Genomic DNA, 21,548 nt, shown 5'->3' on the forward strand with positions numbered 1-21,548 from the left:
GTAAAAAATTTTCTGGTTTTGCATGTCTCTAAATTGTAAAATTGCTTAAGGACTATACGTCTGGTTATTAGTTATCTTCAGTAGCTTCTATATCATATGAAATTGAAATTTCAATCAAAAAAATGGGTCAAAACATCCTAATCCTTCTTAGAATAATGGACCTTAAGTAATGTTTATATTTGGTAAGTTTTGGGACAGCACTACATTGTCCCTGAAATGGGCTTTATTCTTCCTGCATGCCTTAGAATTTTAATAAGTGCTTTTTAAGTAAGTGTACATGCTCATGGGTGTGTTACATCTAACTATACAGTGTCCTGTTTCTGTTTCCCTTCATTAAGCTGGTATTCTTCCACCTGATGTAGGTGCAGGCAAAGGTAAAATAATTCATCTGCATGACTTTATACTGTGTGAACTTTGCAATGTTAAATGTGGGGAAGTGCAGCATGGGTAAACTGAGGAACAAAAATATGCCCAGAACTACCGAAAGGAGAAGATCTGGGCTGATCATGACTTTCAAATTAACTTTTACATATTTTATAAGCAGAAAGTCACTTGTTTAATTCCTCCCAAATTTTCCCCGGTGCAAATCCTAATTGTAGATTGTAAGAATGTGATTTTTGTTAGATCAGATGGGACCAAAACTGGGGATTTGTCACAGATCTTCCATATGTCCATGCCACATATGAGGCATATGTTCAAATCCTAGATGAGAACAGCCTACCAGAAATAGATCCGCTGAGTTTCCTATAGCCATCTGTCTTAGCCACAGTCCTGGGTGACACAGTATGTTTGTACTCAATAGCATTACAACACCCCATCCTTTTGACCTTTGGTTTAGTAATACCAAACCCCTTACCTGAGTCTCTACAAGTGAGTGTTCCAGTCAGCCTGCATATTCTGCTCAGACGTCTCACTCCACTTGCCTTTAGCACTCACTGCTCAAGTCTCCTCATGCTGAGCTCTAGCCAACGGTCCTTAGTGGACAGCATCTGTTCTTTAGTTCTGACTAAAGTTTACTTTAGTCCTCTGTGTCCTATATGCTTTCTGGAAGAAGGTAACTTGTAATATTTCTTCCACCTGTGGCAATACCAAAGAACCTCCCTTCCCCTCTCTGACCTCTGGTTATTGATCCACCAGAGTCTGCTTTTAGAGAGCAGGTATGTGCCTGCCTCTAATATAGTGAAAGGACCAGAGTCAGGGCTTGTCCTGTGTTGCAAGAGACCAGGTGAGTATGAGCAGGAGTGAGCGAAAAGAACAAGAGAGCTGGGCGTCTTGTCTTGAGTGTGTCTGCTCTTGTGAGCTTAGACTTGATACATAGTTTCATTTTTCTTAGAAGCTCTGCCTATATCCAGAAACTTGATGAATTACAAAATGCATATAACATTAATCTTAGAGTAAATGAACCAAAATTGTTGTTATTTTTAGTTATCCAAAATTATATTTATGGTTTTAGACTTCAGAGAACAAAGCTGTAGAAGTTCAAAGCTTCTACCTTATGTAGACTCACTCTATTGTATATGGATATCTGTTTTCTGGTATAATTATCACTAAAATGATGGGTATTTTTAGAATAAGTTTAACTCAGGAATTCCACGGAAAGTCTGGTTGCCTCCCTGATGTGACCAGCATGTCCCTGTAGCTATGACCGGTGACTGCTAAGAACCTATGCCTCCCTGGGGCTGACAGTGAAGCAAGTCTGAGCTCCCCATTGGCTCATCATATTACAAGACAATAAATTCTGCTTTAAATAAACTCAAACTAAAATAAATTTTTATTGAAAGATTCTTTTTTGTTTCTCATTTGATGTTACTAAATTCAGCTGTGGGCAGTTAAAGAATATAAAAGATAAAGGTAGAATGTCTAAAATTAGATTAAGTCCTTAATATAAAATATAACAGGTTTCAAATAATAAAGGAAGTAATATTTAAATAAGAAAATGGTGAATCTGACCTCATTTTTATATTTTAATAGTATAATAATTAAATGCTGTTTACATGAAATGATGCTATTTTATCATAGTGATATTTAAATTCAAGTATAGTTTGTAATCCTGAATTTTTCTTCCAAGGTATTCTTTTATTTTCTTTAATCTAACAATGATGAATTAAAGTGGCCATCTGAACCCTTCTTAAGTCCTACTGCATAGTGAACGCAAGGCTTGCACATTCTTAGTGTTTTCCTGCCATTTTCCTCAGTACAACTGAGTTGAGCACAGATCTTTAGGATCTTCAGGAGTTTATTGTGGTCCATTCTGATTCAAGCCATCAATATTTATGGAAGAATCACCTTGCTTGGCAGCTCTTGTTCCATTTCTATGACGCTTTACTGGACCTCAGGGTCTAGTGCTCTGGGAGCTAGCCCTATGAAGGTTTATCTATGAAATGAAACTAGACCTGAGCAAAGTAGATGTGGGTTTTGCCCCCCAACCCCACTGCTGGTAGATCTCTATTCCTGTATCCTAAAACTTTAATGATGATGCTCTTGACACCAGCCACCAGAACAGACTTACATCCTACTTAGTTGATACAGTAATGTGGAGAAATTAGTAATTGACAAGTTTACACAAGGCTTAATTTGCAGCCACCATGGTCATTCCAGGACTGAGCAGAGAAGCCCCACTGGGCAATAGCCAGGCCTGGGTTCTGTCTGAGATCCGACTCTCACAAGATGATTTTACCAGATCCAAAAAGTTGAAGACTCAAGTTTAATGTTCATGCCTTTATTTGACCGGAACAATAACAACAATCAAAACTACACAAATGCATTTGAACACTCGGTGTAGCAGGTGTCTCCTTGGCACAGACCGCATGACAACTTTTTACATGACACTGTACATCACAAAAGTAAAGCAAGACTTTGCCTTTCACATGGCTCAACTGTGACAGCAAGATGCCAAGTCAGTCATGGAAATGAAATGTTACATGAGCATAAAGAAGGAGGAGATTGAAAAAACAAACAAACAAACAAAAAAACCCAACAACAACAACAACAACAACAACAACAAAAAAAAAAAAACAAAAAGAAGGACATTTATTTGGCCCAGCGGTGTCAGGAAAGACTCAGGAAAGGCCTCTTAAAGAACTGGTTCTTGAAAACCAGTTTTCTCTGGCAGATTGAGTCAAGGTTGAATTCTTGGTCAAAAAGCACAAGCAAAGGCCAGGATTGGAAAGCACACAAGGTGTCATGTTATAACTTGCCATGTACTATGTGGAGAAAAAATGCCTTGAGTTGCGCCTAGAGCCACTTGGAGGTCAAAGGTGAATAGCTCTTAGCAGCCACAAAAGCCTGTAGTCAGAGGTGAGTCCTTGAGTTTGAACAGGGACGTCTTGCAGTTTAGGAATGTAACATGTGGGTTACTGTTGACATTGGTGAATGTTTACAGAGAGAGGTTGAGGAATCGGCAGGGAGACCCTTGGGGAAGCCAAGATCAGAGACAGCACTGAGAAACCCTTGTTGACTAGCTGGGACGCCAGGTACTCACTCAGTGAGTGAGAATGTGGAACAAGGGGCAGCTAACAGAAAGGTTAGAATTTCCCATTGTCAAACTGGCCAACAATACAACCTGAGGAAACCTCCATCTTAAATGGGTACATAGGAGAGAACGCTAAATACAAGTATGGTGGAAACCTGAAGGACTCAGTTCCTTACTGATTTCCTGTTTTCAGTACAGACACTTTAAATACAGTCGGCAAGACATTAGCTATCTAGAATATATCTGTCTTAAAATTAGAACTTTGTACTCTTTGACCAACAAGTTCCAGGTTGCTCACCCCACTCTAGCTTCCAACAGTGAACTTTCTGCCCTGTATTTTTGTTTGACTGCTTATATTCCACATATAATTAGACTTTTCTCTCTGTGTCTGGCTTATTTCACATAGCATAATGACTTCTGGATTTGCTGTGTTGTAAATAGGGCTGTCTTCTTTTTTTTTTTTTTTTTTTTATTAACTTGAGTATTTCTTATATACATTTCGAGTGTTATTCCCTTTCCCGGTTTCCGGGCAAACATCCCCCTCCCCCCTCCCCTTCCTTATGGGTGTTCCCCTCCCAACCCTCCCCCCATTGCCGCCCTCCCCCCATAGACTAGTTCACTGGGGGTTCAGTCTTAGCAGGACTCAGGGCTTCCCCTTCCACTGGTGCTCTTACTAGGATATTCATTGCTACCTATGGGGTCAGAGTCCAGGGTCAGTCCATGTATAGTCTTTAGGTAGTGGCTTAGTCCCTGGAAGCTCTGGTTGCTTGGCATTGTTGTACATATGGGGTCTCGAGCCCCTTCAAGCTCTTCCAGTTCTTTCTCTGATTCCTTCAATAGGGGACCTATTCTCAGTTCAGTGGTTTGCTGCTGGCATTCGCCTCTATATTTGCTGTATTCTGGCTGTGTCTCTCAGGAGCGATCTAGATCCGGCTCCTGTCGGTCTGCACTTCTTTGCTTCATCCATCTTGTCTAATTGGGGCTGTCTTCTTTTGTAAGGCTGAGCAGTATTTCTTCACATATATGCCAGCCACCATCACTATCTGCTAATCTGTCAGTGGATACTTCCTTAGTTTCCCTGTCTTGATTCACAAAGATAGATGGCCTCATTCACTGAGGACTGGCATATCTTGAGGACACGAATATAATTTCAGTACAGCTGGAAATAAAAATGGAAGTGTCAAAACAATCTAAAGAAGAACCACTAGGAAGTAACAGAAAATAATATTCTGAGACACACTGTTTTAGGACTGGCTAGAAGACTTGTCAGGTAAATGTGCTTGCTACTAAGCTGATGACCTGAGTTCAACTCCTAAAGCCTGAATGGTAGAAAGAGACAAACAATTGTCACAACTTGTTTTCTGACCTTCACATATATGTCATATTGTGCATAACACACACATACATGGTGGGGGGAGAGAGGGAGGGAGAGAGAGGTAGGGGAGGGAAAGAAGAAACAAAAACATAAATAAATTGTTAAAAATTTTAACCCTTAAAAAGCTAGATGCTACTTGGTTAAAATTATTTTGCTATGGTCCTGTTTTCTGGGAACTTCTATAGTCATTACAAGATTACATTCTCCAGTTTTATGATGTTACAATAATTTTTAAAGACATGATCTAATGTATTCTAAGCCACCCTTGTATCCTAACATGACCTAGAACGTGCTATGTAACCGAGGAAGATCTTGAACTTCCCACACTCCTGCTTCTACCTCTGAGTTCTGGGCTTGCAGGAGGGGTTCCACCAAACCTGGCTTTATACAATGCTGGGATCAAACCGAGCCTTCATGTGTATCATACAAGCACTCTTACCAACTAAGTCCCAAAACTAGATTCCAGAATTTGTAAGAGAAATTTATTGGTATGTTCTAGGTTCTAGCTGGAGATAGTTCACACACGTACCCATGTAACCCTTTGCGTTGATTATATTCTTGCCACTGGAGAAGAAAATCTGGGAAAACTAATTCAGTAATCACTCTGCTCTCTGCTATTCCTTTTACACACCAGAAAACAGCACAGAATATGCATGTTGTACACTTCTATCTCACAGGTCAAGTGTACCTTTTAACTCCTTCAATATGCCTTTAAAGTTTTATTTATCTTTATTACGTTTCTTTGTATATGATATCATACATCTGTGTGATATCCACCTCCCTACTGCCCCTTTCCAATCTCTCTGCACAGATCTCTTGATGCACCTCAGAAGTGCTTCATTACATGGCATTCAATTCTAAATTATATAACTCTGTTATATTCTATAATAATTATATATAATAATTTAAGATTATATAATTTTAAATTATATAACATTTTAGAATGAATTTCAGAGTCTGAGGTAACTTCTCAGTGCTTTCAAATCTAATATCCCATATAATTTCTCTGGGGTGGCAAAAGGATCTTACCATGTTAGCTTACCTAGTTCTCATGTTTAGTTGATGCTATAGGGGAGGGGCTGAAAGAAATAGCCCACGGTATTCAAATAATACTTCTAAATAATCTAGATGTATTTTCATCAACTGTAAGCATATGGAAGGCATCATGTAGACTCCATAACTTGTATTTTTAAAGGCTAGTTAGGTTGTCACATACTGTTAGGAAATGCTGTACAACCAATGCCAGGCGGGACTCACTTTCTGAGATTTAATGGGTCAGCTAGTTCCTGCTCCTTTCATTTCTTCTTACCTTTGGTAGAGCATATTTGACCACAGCATGTGTACCTGTTTCCCCAGGATACCCTAACTGTTCAACATCCTAAAGCAAGAGTTTCTCAGCTCTTCAGATTCTCAGTTTGAGACTAAAAACAAGTCAGAAGTCACTAATGTAGAGAATAATCTTTCTCCTCCCAGTATAAATTCTCTGAATACCCGCAGTGAGAAGCTAAAGGAAATGGAAAAGTACCTAAATTACCTGGAAGTCTCTGATACACTCTAACAGCCTTTGTTCTCAGGACAGTTAATTATCCCCATTGTCCATCAGTAAATGAAGATGGTGATGTTTACTGGGACTGGATCTCATGGGAAACAATTTATGTTACTTAGAACGCATGTAATAGAACTTGTAACTTTAGAATCATATACTTCTGATTATTATATTTTAGTAACTAGGGGCATTTTCCAAAAACAAAAGTGAAAATACATGGACTCTAAATTTTTATAATCAATTCTAACATCTTATTTGCACAATTTCAAATAATTTTATCTTTCCATCAGTGTGTATGGTGCCGCAATATGATTGTGTGTTTGTTCTGTTCTGTTTTGTTTCTCTGTCGTGTATTTAGTCCGTGCAGTAAGTCCCAGGATCGGCAATGTCACTGCTGCAGCTGCTGAGACGTATGCCAATATCAGTTGGGAATATGAGGGACCAGAGCATGTGAAGTTTTATGTTGAATATGGTGTAGCAGGCAGTAAGACATGATTTATTACCCTGCTTTCAATTTGGGGGACACATTTTAAGAGCCTAAGAATAATGTTTAGGATTTACTATGGACTGTGTTGAAAAGTAACTTGATCCTACCAAGAGAATCAGAGTCATTTCAAAAAAAAATCACAGTGAACCACTTTTAATTACAAACAAGGCAACTTTCGTTTTCCAGTTTGGAATTTCTAGTAGTAATGATATGAAAGAATTAATTTTGCCCAACTAACCCAGCAAAATCTTATAAGCAAGTGAAGAAAATTAAAACTGTGGGATCATTGATTTTTGTCTTGGTGTATTATGTATTCCCAAGTCGGCTCTCTGCTCACATCATAGCTATATCTCCTGGAAGGTGCAGGCAGCTTGAATTTTCAGGGACTCCTGAAAACCCCTCCCTTCCTCAATGCAATGTGCCCTACATATCATAGGCTGATGACCAGTGAATGTCTGTGCAAATTTCAAGTACCATCTGACTTCCTATTTAAGTCTTTATGAATCAAATACATACTATTACTATTATCCCTTTAGAAAACCTAACATTTGAAAAATATTAAATTTATGAGTTGGATACATTTAAAGACATTTAAATTTACCAAAGGATTCATCTAATGAATCTTTATAAACAATCTTCTTGTAGTTCATTAAAGCAATTTAATGTATAATAAGTTCTTAATGTAACCATCTTAGAAGAACTCAGTCATTTCATGAAACAGGGAGCATATAAGGTTATGTTTGGATTAAAAAGAATAATGTCCACAATGGGATATATACATTAATGTACACATAAATTGTCCAATAGGTTTCTCTTTGTGAACATTCTTATGAGCTCCTCATTTTAACTGACTTATTTGACATTCTTTGATCTGTAATAATCTAAAGTGCTATATTCAATCACCCTAGACTTTTTTTAGTTTTACTTCAAAAAATTTTCCTTTATTGAAGTGTTAAGTAAATTCTGGTCCCTTGAAATACTGAAAAAAATTTTGTTCTTTTGTGTTTTGTTTTGTTTGTTTGTTTGTTTTTGAAAAATTTCCATAGGCAAAGAAGAATGGAGGAAAGAAATTGTAAATGGTTCTCGGAGCTTCTTTGGGTTAAAGGGTCTAATGCCAGGAACAGCATACAAAGTCCGAGTTGGTGCTGAGGGGGACTCTGGTTTTGTGAGTTCAGAGGATGTGTTTGAGACAGGACCAGGTGAGGCACACACTATACCAGTTCTCGTTGTGCTCAGAAGTAGAAACCACCAGACACTCAGTTAGAGGCTGGGGCAGGTGGAGCTTGCAGGGCTGTGGATGTCGAACTCTCGGGCGGGCCCTGTTGGGTTGGAAGTTTGCATTTTAATTATGTTTGGCTGCTTGTATTATCTAAGTTACAAAATTGGACAAATTCTCTTTCAACTTCATTATTGTCCCAAACCATTTTTAAAAACCTAAATTTAATTTTAACTTACCTTTAGATAATTCAATTTTTGATAAAATTCCCATATTTAAAATTTCTCTTAATTAAATTGAAGTTAGTGTCTGAAATTCTTTTTAGGTTGGAATTATATTTAGGAGAGTCAAAATTCTTTATATCGAAATCAGCTACAACCCAGCAGAACCCTGCAATTTAGTTGGACAATTGATACAGTGTTATTACGTTTATTAAAAAGAAATTCTGTAAGCCTTGTATTGCACTTTATTTCAAAAAAAATTGCCTGAGTATTATGTTTTAGTTTTTTGAATGTTATTCAGAGTTCACTAGTGTAAAAGCAAAGTTTTGAAGGAAATGTACATATAAAATACAAATTAAAGTGCAAATAAGAATACTAACAAATATTGGTTGCTAAGGGAATAGTACCTACTTTCTCAGACTGGAAGAAGGGTCTTTGGGGTGTGTGTGCATTCTAGGACTCATGCATTCATCTTCTGCTCAGTCATATCATGCATTCTTGAGGAAGTATTACGCACTCCTGTGGAAACTAAAGGCAAGATGGAATGTGTAGTTTCATTAACAAAACATGATTTGAAAGCCACTTCTTATCATTTAAACATACTCACCTAGGAATTGTTTTAAAAGAGAAAGGAATCAAAATTAATAATGAATAACTTACTGAGTAAGGCTTTCTAAATATACGCCTGCTAAAATTAGCATGTTTTAGGTAAAAAACCAATCCTATTATTCTGTTGTGCTTCAATCCATTTACACGTACATAATCTAGAAAAGGTGTTAGATATAAAAGGGGAATACTAAACAACTCAGGCCTATAGGACATTTGCTTGTTACTGATAACTGTCAATTTCAAAATACTCAAAGTTCATGTAAATATACAATTAGAACAGTAGTAATAATGCAGCAATTAGTTCACTGTACACAGGCAAGTGGTTTCCTCATTTCTTACTGACAATAGCCCTCTAAAGTGGGCACTGTTACTGTACTCTTCCACCACATGTCAAGTATTCAGAGTTGAAGAATTTGCCCCAGTCACAACTGCAATGTGGTAGAGCTAGGCCTAGGGGTCTGACCTTCCAACTCCCAAAGAGAGGAGCTGTCACAAAGTCACAGAGGTCCCAAGGGAAACAGGTTGTCTTAGAAGTAATGGATGTGATTAGCATTCATACTTTTATGGTGCATTTCTGGGTCTCTAAGGACTTCATGTTTCCTCAGATTGCAGATGGATTAGATTCACTCACAAGATCAGCTTGCAGCATGTTTGTCCTTTTGCAAGATCAAAGATGTTTCCTTTAAACAAAAACTAACAGAAAAGATAAGCATCTTTTCCTCAGGGGAAGATGCTTATCATCCAGGTGGCACGTGTTAGTCTTAGTCAAGAGGAGTCATGGAAAGAGTGGGGCGCTGCTGTGTGCCAGCGATGGAGAGAAGATGTTGCAAGACCCGACTTGACTGTAGGATGCACTTGACATAAACCCTTCATCTATGGCTCTGGCTCCCTCCCAGCACAAAGTTTTGAGGTCTGGGACATCAATACTCAATGGGGAGGCTAATATTTAGTTCTGTGTCCACGTGCCGCCCCTCTCTGTGCTTTTCTACTTTCATGAACCTCAATCTGCTCTTGGGTCAAAGCTTTTCTGTTGACTCTCTAGGCTTTCTTCAAGTTCATTCTTTCCGTTTCTAACCATAGCTAATTGTTTTAACTGGGCAGGACATTTTCATGCTTTGTGAGTTCTTCAAAAAGAACAGTGTCTTTAGAGATCCCCTACTCTGCAGCACAGGTAATCCATGTCACTGCAAGCAAAATGAGAACAGCAGACTGTTCTGAACCTTATAGGCATCGAGACAGTTCTCACTGCTCTGCTTTATGTTGTTTTCATATACTCCATATATGTGTTAATTTATCACCTTAGCGGATAGCTCAAGCAACACATGCAGAAGTTCCAGATGAGAAGATAATCCACTTCAATCCACTTTCACTACAACTAATGCCTATATATGTTTCTTTTCTTTTCTTTTCTTTTTGTTTTTTTTCTTTTTGCTGTGACCTGACAAGACATAACTTAAGGGAGGGAGGATTTATTTTGGCCAGTGGTTTGAGAGTCCCATTCATCATGATGGGGACAGGATGGTGGTGGAAGTGGCAAGGGACTATTGTAACAGGAGCCTAAGGTTGTTTGTTTTACATCTTGACAGACCAGAAAGCAGGTATACAGGAATGGGGGGACCAGGCAATGAAACTCTAAGACCCATCTCTACTGAACACCTTCCTTCGGCAAGGTTTTAGCTACCAAGATTACAGCAACCTCTCAAAAGAGCAAGACCAGCTGGGGATCATGTGTTCAAATACATAAGCCTATGGGGTCCACACTACAGTCAAACTCTCTGAAGCTCAGATTCAAGAAGGAAAAATCCCATAAGTTTCATCCATGTCTGTCTGTCTGTCTGTCTGTCTGTCTGTCTGTCTCTGTCTATGTATGTGTGTGTATGCATGAGTGCGTGTATGTATGTGTATACTGACTCACTGGTTGTAATGAGCTAGTTTTAAATAGTGGGATGGAGAAATACCAAATACTATTTTCTTTGATATAAAAGCAAAATCTCAATGTTAACATGAACATCTTTGGTCAGCTATTCAGGGAGCAGCCAGTTTTGCACAATAACCCAATTGCTGGGAAGCAATTCAGTTCTGAAAGTCTCCAGGTACAGAAGACAGTATCAGCACGAACATTTGAGCATCTTACATTCTAGGTCATCAGTCTCATTTGATTTTGTGAAAATAAATGCTAACATTTACAATCATGCCAAAGTTCATTAACGAACCCAAATGAAGGATTCCCATCATTAGAATAATTTTTGCCACATTGTTTGGGGCTCAGTTTTGAAAAAAAAAAAAGCATGCAAAGACTGTGTACAACTTGGCAAGACTCTGTTGCTAAGGAGAATGTAGTCAATTTTTCAAATCCTTTACCTGTTCTGGAAACTCCCCAAGGAAGTTTATTATATGTTCAGACATTTGTAGATTGGTGTTTGGACATATTTTTCAGCAGTACATTATATGAGGGCAGATAAGTAGCTTAGTACCTTGTAACCAAACCCAGAGAGGACAGACAGGCAGACAGGCAGACAGGCAGACAGGCAGACAGACAGACAGACAGAGGTCCCTTCCAATCCTTGGTGAAGCTCTTGTTCTCACCATCTCTGGCCTTGGAATTATGATAATGCCTACCTCAGAAAAGTGTTGTGAGGGTTAAATGAGATCCTGTCTTCAGTACAGTTCCTATCAAAGAGGAATAAATTGTTAGTGGCCATAATATCATCATCAACATCATCACTATCAACACCATCACTATCATTAGTACCACCCTCAGTATCATCCCCATCATTGGCACCAGCACTATGACTTGAGTATGAAAGACAGAGCAGTTTGGACACATGTTCTCCATGGCGCCTGGTTACAAAACAGCTCCAAGACCCTCTAACTAATGAGTCACAGGGGACTGTTTGGAAAGGCCAGTAGACTCCGTTTTATATTCCAAAACAAGATATTTGTACTTCCAATTTTACTTTTTAAATAGTTTGGGCATTATTTACATTCTGCTTCAACTTGATTTTTAACCATTTCATCTTTTCTCTGGATTTTCTGTGGTGAAAAGGACACAATAAAATGTTATTTCCCTGCATGTAGGAAATCTGGGATGCACATAGCCATGCTTACTTTTGAATTCAGGAATCATGCACATCTAACCCTACAATGTAATGCTTTCCAAGAAAACTAGAATAAAGCACAATATAGCCATGTGTATGAAAGCAAGAAAAAGAAAACCTTTTATGTTGCTTTTGGTTAAAAAAGAAAGGCATAGACCTATGATACAGGATTCACACAAACTTATTTAATCAAGCCCTGTGGGCATGTCTAAACAGCCACTGATGCTGCACTTTGTCCAGTGTGATTGACACTTCTTCATAAGACCTGAACTTTTCATAGGAGCTTTGTATATTATGAGTAGCCCAATAAAGAGTTTCCCATCATTTACTCAAACAGAATAGAGAGAGACATAAAGAACTATATTCATGTAAATGAGTATTTTCTCTTCAAACTGCTCATTTAGTCCAAATAATGGTTCTATTGATCAAACTATACTTTACAGTTCTTTGAATAATAGGGCCCAGACAATAACAAATGCTGGTCCCTGACAGTAGACTCGGTATTCTCAGAATTTCCATTCAGAATACAGCTGCTGTATAAAATAGCAATGGTGTGCATCCGTGGCTAGCTTTCTTGCATGGGCCATTTTCTTTTCTTAACAGATTTCCGAAACATTGAAAACAATAGTAGTTTCTTTTGAAGGGAAAATACTCCATTAGATGTATACATTCTGTTGTGTTTAAAATTCAGTTTTATATTTTTATCTTATTTGTATCCATTTTATCCCCAAAATAATAGATTTTTTTACTTGGTTTGGGAATGTACTTCTATTGAGAATGTGTGGTTGAAGTAAATATGGTCTTAGTGTTTATCAGGGTGTGGTAGCACTTATTTTATTTACATCAAGATTTCTCTATTTGAATATTTTACATACCGAAAGTTTATAAAGTGGAGTAGGTGATTTCTCATTGGTGATTGGCAGATTCCAATTTGGAGTCCTGTGAAAAAGTACCTAAAGGCTTATACATTGTGGCAATTGTTTTTTTAATGAAGAGACCAACACTGCCTCACCTTGATTTTAACCTACTCCTACTGAATCCATTGATTTATTTTGTAGCAATGGCAAGTCGGCAAGTGGATATTGCGACCCAAGGCTGGTTCATAGGTCTAATGTGTGCTGTTGCCCTCCTCATCTTAATTTTGCTAATCGTTTGCTTCATCAGAAGAAACAAGGGTGGTAAATATCCAGGTAAGAAGAATTCTAGTGCTTTCTAGTGCTGCAAAATTAGCTGCTAAAAGTAAAAGGAACAGTGGGCATAGGAGTAGGAACGGTATCTTCTTAAAGGCATACTTTTAAATTTCCAGATAAAACCATTTTGACTCCTCTTTATATCATACAGACTGTCATGGATCATAGGGTATGTGGAGAAATATACCTCTCAGTTCTCCAAGAAAGCCTGCCCCCTTAGACTCCAAAGGTTATATGTACTGAAATTGTTGTTATTAAAATCTCATTGTTATTAAATATCGCCCACGCCCATCCGGATAGAGCACACAAAGGCAACACAGTTCCATGTGTTGAGATTTAAAGGGAGCGAGACAAGGGGAAGGGGCGAGAAAAAGAAGAGAAAAGAGACAAGGACAGGGGAAGTCTGCCTTTTATTTGGAATGTGACATAACTATTCCCAGGTGGAGTTGCGAATTGAGCCAAAAGGTCTTCTGGGAATGTATGACCGTTGCCATGGCAGCAGTGACCAACCGGTTGCTGCTGAAGGCAATTCCTAATACCAGCATACTTCCCTTTTTCTCATCATAAAAGAAGGGGAAAAAGGGAGGGGGAAACTGATGATGAAAGGGGGATAGGACTCCGTGTCTCTTAGGCTGCTTTCTGCTGTCTTGGGGCGTTGTCCGTGTTACAGCACCAATGTTAGGGTCTCTGGTTCGATCCTGGGTTTCAGCTGCAATATTAGGTTTTAAATCTCGGCTGGTGCCCGGAAAGAACACACTCAAACACCGTGGTTCTACGTGGAGAGATTTAATGAGAGAAGAGTGATGGGGAAGGGGGCAAGAGCAGCGAAGAAGAGGGGTTAAGAGGGCGAGGAGGGGCAAGCAGCCCCTTATATAATCAGGCACAGCTGGCTGTTGCTAGGCAACTGTGGGGTGGAGCATACCTGGCTATTCCCAGGTAGCTGTGGGGGTGGAGCTTAGACAGAATACCAACAGTAATAGCACCTAAAACCAGTTTACAGGAGAAGCAAAGGGCATCGTGTACAATTTTCCAGAGAGAATATAAGAGCCTGTGTGACATTACATTACGGTCCCTGTATGGTTGATGAATTTGTATCCCTGTATAATTTATGAATTTGTATCTTCTTTACCTGACAATTTATCCTCTGATTAAAAACATGGAAAGTCTTTTTTAATGACACTGCAAGAGAATGTATTTACAAGAATGATTTATTATCAATGCACTAATCCGTAGACTGAAAAACAGAAAAAGAATTGAGACACTTACAAATCGTTTATTCATCAGGGAAGATACTGAAGTAGCTCGATGTATTATTAAGCATTGATCTCATAGATACCAAAGCATATTCATGGCCACATTAGATTCTTGCTTACACAGCATCTGCTCGTGGAAAGATTATCTTTGCTCTGCCATGTCTCAGCCCAGCCATGCAAACATTTAACAAGGAAGTCTAGGATGGATGGATAATAATGTCCCTTCCGACTTTTCAGTTAAAGAAAAGGAGGATGCTCACGCAGACCCTGAAATCCAGCCCATGAAGGAGGATGACGGAACGTTTGGAGAATATAGGTGAGCCCTTGTTCCTTCTAGCCATGCCCTCCCTGCCCCACTGAACCCTCAGATACTCACTAGATTATGAGGATAGACCCAATGAGCAGTGGGCCCTGCCTGGCAGTTATTACTTTAGAAACACACTCATGTCAAAATGTATCCATCCCCGTTGATTAAAACGTTCTCAGTAAAAATATTCCATTAAAAAATAAGAAACCTCATCAAAAAATCCATTGTAGTCATAGATTTAGAGTTAGAATATCTTTCATTCTGTTTTCTTTTCCAGACACACAAAGTGTGATATTCAGCCTAGCAGTTTCATTGTGTTGCAGTGAGAATTACAAGGGCCCTGCATAGCCTACAGAGCGAGGGAAATGTGCATTTATAAAACCAGTGTTAGGAAGACTGCTCTCTGTTTTTATTTTATTTTTGAGATTGAATCTCATTATGTAGTTCAGGCTGGCCTGGGATTCACAATATAGGTGTGGCTGACTCCAAATTCATAATCTACTTCATAGTCGTGAGCCACCATGGCGAGAGAGAGAGAGAGAGAGAGAGAGAGAGAGAGAGAGAGAGAGAGAGAGAGAGAGAGTGCTTTGTATTAACTAGGTAGGCACTCTAGTACTGAACTACATGCTTAGCCCCAAGACTTTTTAATCACCAATTATAAAATGCTATTTTAATACCTGTTCCCCTGAGTTTTAGTCAAAAATTAGGAGTACATTGTTTTAGAATCTATTAATTATTAAGAACCACCACAACCACTCATGTAGCATATTAATGCAATATTCATTTAACTACATTTTAAGAAAAACATTTAGATAATCTATGTATTTTTTTAAAGTTCCTTTAAAGAAACTATTATGATCTGGATACTATAGATCTTTCAAAGAGAGGAATTATCACTTTAATATCATTAAAAACAGTAAGTTTAGTCATGTATTTAGTGCCCTGTGATAACTCTATTTGTAAAATTTCTTTTATACCTTAGTAATCTTCAAAACATGCATGAAACTCATGTTGGTGCTTTATTTTTGCTAGAAGAAAATACCTTTGGGTGAAATAAAAGACTCACTACTATGATTTTCAGGTCCCTTTGTAGACAGATATTTGCACCAGCTACTGCCTGCCTCTAGATCATTTTTGGTATTTTCATGTCAGTTTCATAAGGGGACAACTAATGCCAATATAGAAAATAGAAAACGGATTTAGAAAAACCATATGTTTCAGTACGAGTTTTCATAGCAGCATCCATGCAGATGTGAGCAGGTCTGGCCTCCAGTGTCTCAGCACCTAAGCTCCCCGCTTCAACAGAAAAAGATGTGCTTTCAAAAAAGCTCTCGTGATACCACAACAATGTCTTGTGAGGGTTATCTTGATGCAAGACATTGATTCCGGACCTGAAAGTATTTGACAACCTTAGGCAGCATCCACCCACTATGAGTTTCCCATAGTGCATGAGGGCAGTGCTGGGCAGCTGCATCTCATCCTGGCAGAATAGAAACCTTCGCTGGTATAACTCACTTTTCTACCTGTTTCTCCCATACACAGGTGAGCTGATACTAATTAAAGGACATCCTTGTAAAGTTCTTGTGGCTATGACCTCATACAGGATATACACCACTCCCTTGTTTATTGATACGAAGTTACATCTTCAATGTAGCCTGGAAAATATAGATTTGCATGAATTAGAAATAAGTCATTGCACTTCATACATTCTCCACATTGTGATGGATTCATATTCTTATCATGCTTAAACAAATATGGCAATGTACTGCTCGCCTGAAGGCCCTCAAAATGTCAGTTTACTATTATATCAAGGTGAAGCTGAGACCCAGGATAATGTTGACTTTGGGTAACTATTCTAATAACACTAAACCTTGATTCAATTTAAGGTTGTGTTTTATGAACTTGCTTGGAATCAAGAGGCTATTCATCTTTTTCAAGTCAGCCATTAGCTCTGATTCCTTTATGATGCTTAATTTCTAGAGGTCTCAATTTTCATCATCAAGATAGTTTTTCAAGCATCAGAACATCTTTGGAGGTCTCTTTCCTAGTTCTGTGCTCTCTGCGTGACCCAACAGCTTCCAGTATGACTCTGTTTCCAGAGCAGTACATAGCAAGTGCCTGGCTCCTCTCTTCATACCCACTATTTGCTTTCCATCACCCGGCTCACGTTTCTTTGTCTCGGCGTTTCATTCATGCGTTTGCTGTGCCCGTGAAGCGTTTTCAGATGGCTTGTCTTTGGCTTTTGCCAGAGTTTCTCAGGATAGAGAGACTTTCTGTTTGGGTCTATTGCATATAAGCCCAATTGGCACAAAGACAAAAATACTTGTCACACATGTAATGACATTGATCCTGGAGGGGCCAAAGGAAATAAAGTTCTGATGGGTGTCTTCAACTCACAGCACACCCCAGTGGTGTGATTTTGGGTGAAATTTAAAGTTTGTGAGAATGGTCCTTCATGTGAGATCACATCTCCTAAATTCTTGTTACCGTGATTGTTGTTGATATGACCTTGTTCTTACGCTCGCAGACACTTCCTCAGGATTATTCCCTTTCGTTCTTTCCCTTTAGGACTTTCTAATCTGAGAGTCATAATTATATGAAAACGGTTCCAACTGTTTATGGAGATTTTTGTTGTTGTTATTTTAATGGTACATTTGAGTGTTATTCTTTTCCCTAAATCACTGGGGTCCTTTCTCTACTTTGCACCTTCTAGAAGCTTTAGCCTCTGTATTACTTAATGATGCTTAGTCTCCTGCATTCTGAAAATGAACTATAATGCTGATCTCACACTGACACACAATTAGGACTATTGTGGAAATGTAAATTCATTCCATTTGCGATTTGCACATTCACCAGCCTGGGATGGAACAATTCTACCTTGTTGGCTCCACGCCAGATAAAATGTCATAGTGCAAAGAGGGATGGAACTTCCATAATAGCCAAATTTGATTTTTTTTCATATGCTATATCCCTATACCCTCAACTCCAACACCCAACCCTAAGCAGCCACCCTCTCTCAGAAGCCTGCAGCTTTCTTTGTTTGTCTCTTTAATTATACAGACAGTAGGATCTGCCTCCTTACTAGCATATAGAAAAATCAAAGAAACAGTGCAGCCAACTATGTAAGTATTTCCTTATTCTTTAGATGCATTCTCTTTAAAACAAGAATGAGCCTAGGTTGTGAACCATACGACTGTGCGATGTGGACTATGATTTACTGCTGCTCTCATGGGAGATTGTTCAATGGGAATCTTGTCCTTCATGTGGCCACAGCCCTGTTGCCAGCTTGCTATTCTTTTTCCAAAGGTTGGCTGGTACAATGTTGTGTTGCATTTGTTACATGCTTCAGGCTTATTGTACTCGCAAATATGAACTGGTTGTAAGCAAAGTAAATAATGATGACCTTTTACAGCACGCCGGCCTAGGGTCTGGGTGCATGGATGTCAATAACACTATTGTGTGGTTTGATCCAAGTTGGATGGTTGCTGCAGAAAAAAATCAGATGTAATTATTGCATTTATGTGCTGTTGCTAATTTTTATTTTAGTAACCATTTCATGGTTGTGGACCAAGCACTGCTGAGAAGGAAATGAAGGAACTCCTTAAAATGTATTCTCAATACAAAAGAAAGAAAAATACAAGCCAAGGCTTTGTCTGCCATTATAAAATTAAGAAAAATGAAAAGTTGTAATGTTAAGGTTTTTAAAGCATTTCTGAACTATTTTTGGGATTTATGCAACAGATGTTTATTGAGTGCCTACTGTATTCCAGACTTTAGGAGTATTAAATACAATAGAATTTAGTCCCCCATTGGGAGTTTATGGTCTAGTGAAGAATACAGAAAAATAACAACTTGATGAATTTGTGAAAAGTATCATTTCTTTTTCTCATCACATTGCTCAATATTCCTGGGCAGTTTACATTAGTAGTGTTGAACAAGCCAAGTATGGTAGCTCATGTCTATACTCCTATCACTTGAGAAGTAAAGGCAGGAAGATGAGAAACTCAAGGTCATCCTCAGCTACATAGCAAGTTTTGAATTAGGCAAGCCAATGCTATACAAAACTTTCTACAAAAGCACAGAAGAGGAGGTAAAGGATGAGCAAAAGGAAGAGGGAGAAGAGGGAGAAGAGACAACATGTACCATTCTTTCTGTTTTACATTAGTCACTACAGTGACCAGCAAAGATTCTGGTCACTGTAGTGTTCATGTAGGCATCCTTTTTTCTAAGTCTACTATGATGATCATAGGTTCTTTTCTTTCTACAAATGTACAAACGGTTACCTTATGAATTGTATTTTCATACTAAATCAAACTTGCCTTCTTTGACTTGACCCAACTTGGGTATACAATATTATGTCTTTAGTAGCTAACTGCATTTGGCTTGCTATGGGTACAGTCTCCTGGCCTATGGTCATGAGTTGTCTCAGCCTATAGCTTTATCTTCCCGTGGCCTTTTTTTTTTCATGTAATTGTCATAAAAGTTTTATAACATTATTGCATAAGTGGTGCTTATGACATGTACAAACTTTAACATGCCCAAACCAACCCTCAGATCTTCATCAGAGCATGCTCTTCTGCCTGGTGAAAAAGAGTAATGACAGGCATTTTATTTATACCAGACATCCTGATTCCATCATCTTCCATGTTTTTCCCTAACCAACTCAACAGGAAGTCCCTTTTGCTCTACTTTTAAAAAGATGAGTATAATCTGAGCATTTTTGTATAAACTCCTTCAACAGTCCACCCTGGTCCAAACCACAGCCATCTCTCTCCTGGATGCTGGAAGTAATTTTCTAACTTTAGTGTAGAGCATTGTACTTGTAAAGAGCCCTTGGTAAATGTTTTAGACTGCTCAGCTCACATAGTCTTAACCAGATCTCTGCAATTCTGCTGATGCAGCAGCAGTGGAGCCATAGGCAAGAAATAAATCATAAATAGGTGTGGCTCAAGCTTGCCAGGGTTTACCAATCCCTCCTCTCGAGGGCAGGCTGCATCAGTGCTTGCTAGCAGAGTTGTGCTTTTAGGGTAGTGTCAGGTCACAGTGTTCACTATGATAACAGAGCTTCTGTCTCGTCAACAAAGGCTCTTCCGTGGCCGTGGAGCCCTGGCCTAGCATTGCCACTCCAATCACTCTCTTTCTTACTTGGTCCTTTAATTCCAGCCACTGCAAGCACCTTGCTGTTTCTTGAACATTCCAGGCCTGCCCCTGTCTCAGAGCATTTGTACTACTTGTTGATTTTGCCATAATTGCTCATGTTACTAGTCATCTTCATGCCTACTTCGCTTTAAATCCTTGATCAGATGCTACTTTTAAATAAGTCCTTCCCTCCATCCTCTTTTCCAGATCCCTCTGTTCTCTTTACTCAAGTACTGATTACCTCACATAACTAGTTTTCTTTACTACACTGATTGTAAATTGCATTTTACCCCACTGGATGTGAGGTTGACATTTTAGTCTGTGTTACTTGTTATGTCTCCAGCACGTAGGATGACTTCAACCTTAGAGCAGGCACTCACTAAACATTAGATGAGGGGAAGACTGGGTAGATGTCTGAATCAAAGAAATGACATGATGGATCCATCCTATGATGGATGAGGTGGCAAAATTCTACTTGTCATTGACCTCTTCGGGAACACATGCAGAGGTACTGAAGGAAAGTATAGAAGTTTACCGATAAGTCTCAAAGATGTTGTGTAAGCTGTTTTGATAATAAGCTGAGTTTTGTGGGTGTTATATCCTCTGAAATGTCCCCACCCCAAATAGGCCACCCCAATAACCTGTGATTTCACCAAGTTTATAGATTTCTCAGACTGTAGCATGTACTTATACACTATTGGAACAGTTCATTTTGATTACACATGCAATTTGACATTCTTCTTCGAAAATTAAGAGACTTCTAGTAGAAAGTATCACCAAAAGAGACAGACTTATTTTTCTTTAAATCTTTGTAGCTTGACTAGAAAAAAAAACCAAAACACCAATATCTTAGCAATCTTAGTATCAACTGCTGTTAAAACATTTGCACTCAGGGTGACCTCTTTGTCACATGAATTACACCAATGTTTTGTGTTCAGTACTGTATATCATTCTTATCTCTGGGACTGTTACTGCTAAATATTTTTCACTATCCCCCCACACCCCAGTGTTACCTGATAAGGGGTCAGCCAGTGTACCCATACTAGTAGATGATATTAAATTCAATGGCACGTCTGACCATGTTAGAGGACATTCTTACCTACAATGGATCCTCTTTGGCTTCCATGAGTTGTGCTTATGGGTTCAACAGAGAAATAAACAAAGTAATAATAGACCCCTATAGTGCTCTGCTGAAGTACATGCCCTGGATCTCCTCAGCATACATATAGCACAGGGGAGAGGCGAGAACCAGGAAATATTTACTTTTGGGAGCTTGGAAGCACTCACACCCTTTAGGGTTTGCGGGCATGCCATTTAGGGTTCAAATATAGTGCTTTGGAGTTGAAGTCTTTCCCTTTCCAAACTAATAAATTTTTACCCATTGACCAAAAATTCTTCAGGAAAAAACAATTATGATCGTGTGACCTCTCAGTGTAAGGACTGTGCTTTTCTTCTTAGGCTGTTCTCATTCCTTTCCTCTGCCTCCTTTTAATGGATTTCTAGGTCTTTTGAAAGGTAAGGCAGAAGTTCACAAATCTGGCCTGCATTCAGTAACAAAATTATTCCAACTGCAAGTTTTTGCTTCTCCTACTGCCTCAAGGAAAACGATCCATATATCACATGTAACCAAAATCA

The 21,548-nt window shown here is 38.7% G+C and overlaps 1 protein-coding gene across 50 annotated transcripts in view; it reads left to right on the top strand.

The window, feature by feature from the left end:
* Positions 1-21,548, top strand: part of Nrcam (neuronal cell adhesion molecule) — a 295,788-nt gene that overhangs the window by 267,153 nt on the left and 7,087 nt on the right. For 26 of the 50 annotated variants that reach the window (XM_063262283.1, XM_063262272.1, XM_063262274.1 and 23 more), the window contains 2 exons: positions 13,083-13,214; positions 14,705-14,783. In XM_063262283.1, the coding sequence (XP_063118353.1) occupies positions 13,083-13,214; positions 14,705-14,783 (211 nt within the window). Of the gene's footprint in view, positions 1-338; positions 375-6,751; positions 6,878-7,926; positions 8,080-13,082; positions 13,215-14,704; positions 14,784-17,834; positions 17,897-21,416; positions 21,429-21,548 lie in introns of all 50 variants that reach the window. The other 24 variants (XM_039112675.2, XM_017594273.3, XM_039112684.2 and 21 more) reach the window with 6 other exon arrangements.

Source organism: Rattus norvegicus, chromosome 6 (assembly GCF_036323735.1).
Source record: "Rattus norvegicus strain BN/NHsdMcwi chromosome 6, GRCr8, whole genome shotgun sequence".
NCBI lineage: Eukaryota > Metazoa > Chordata > Mammalia > Rodentia > Muridae > Rattus > Rattus norvegicus.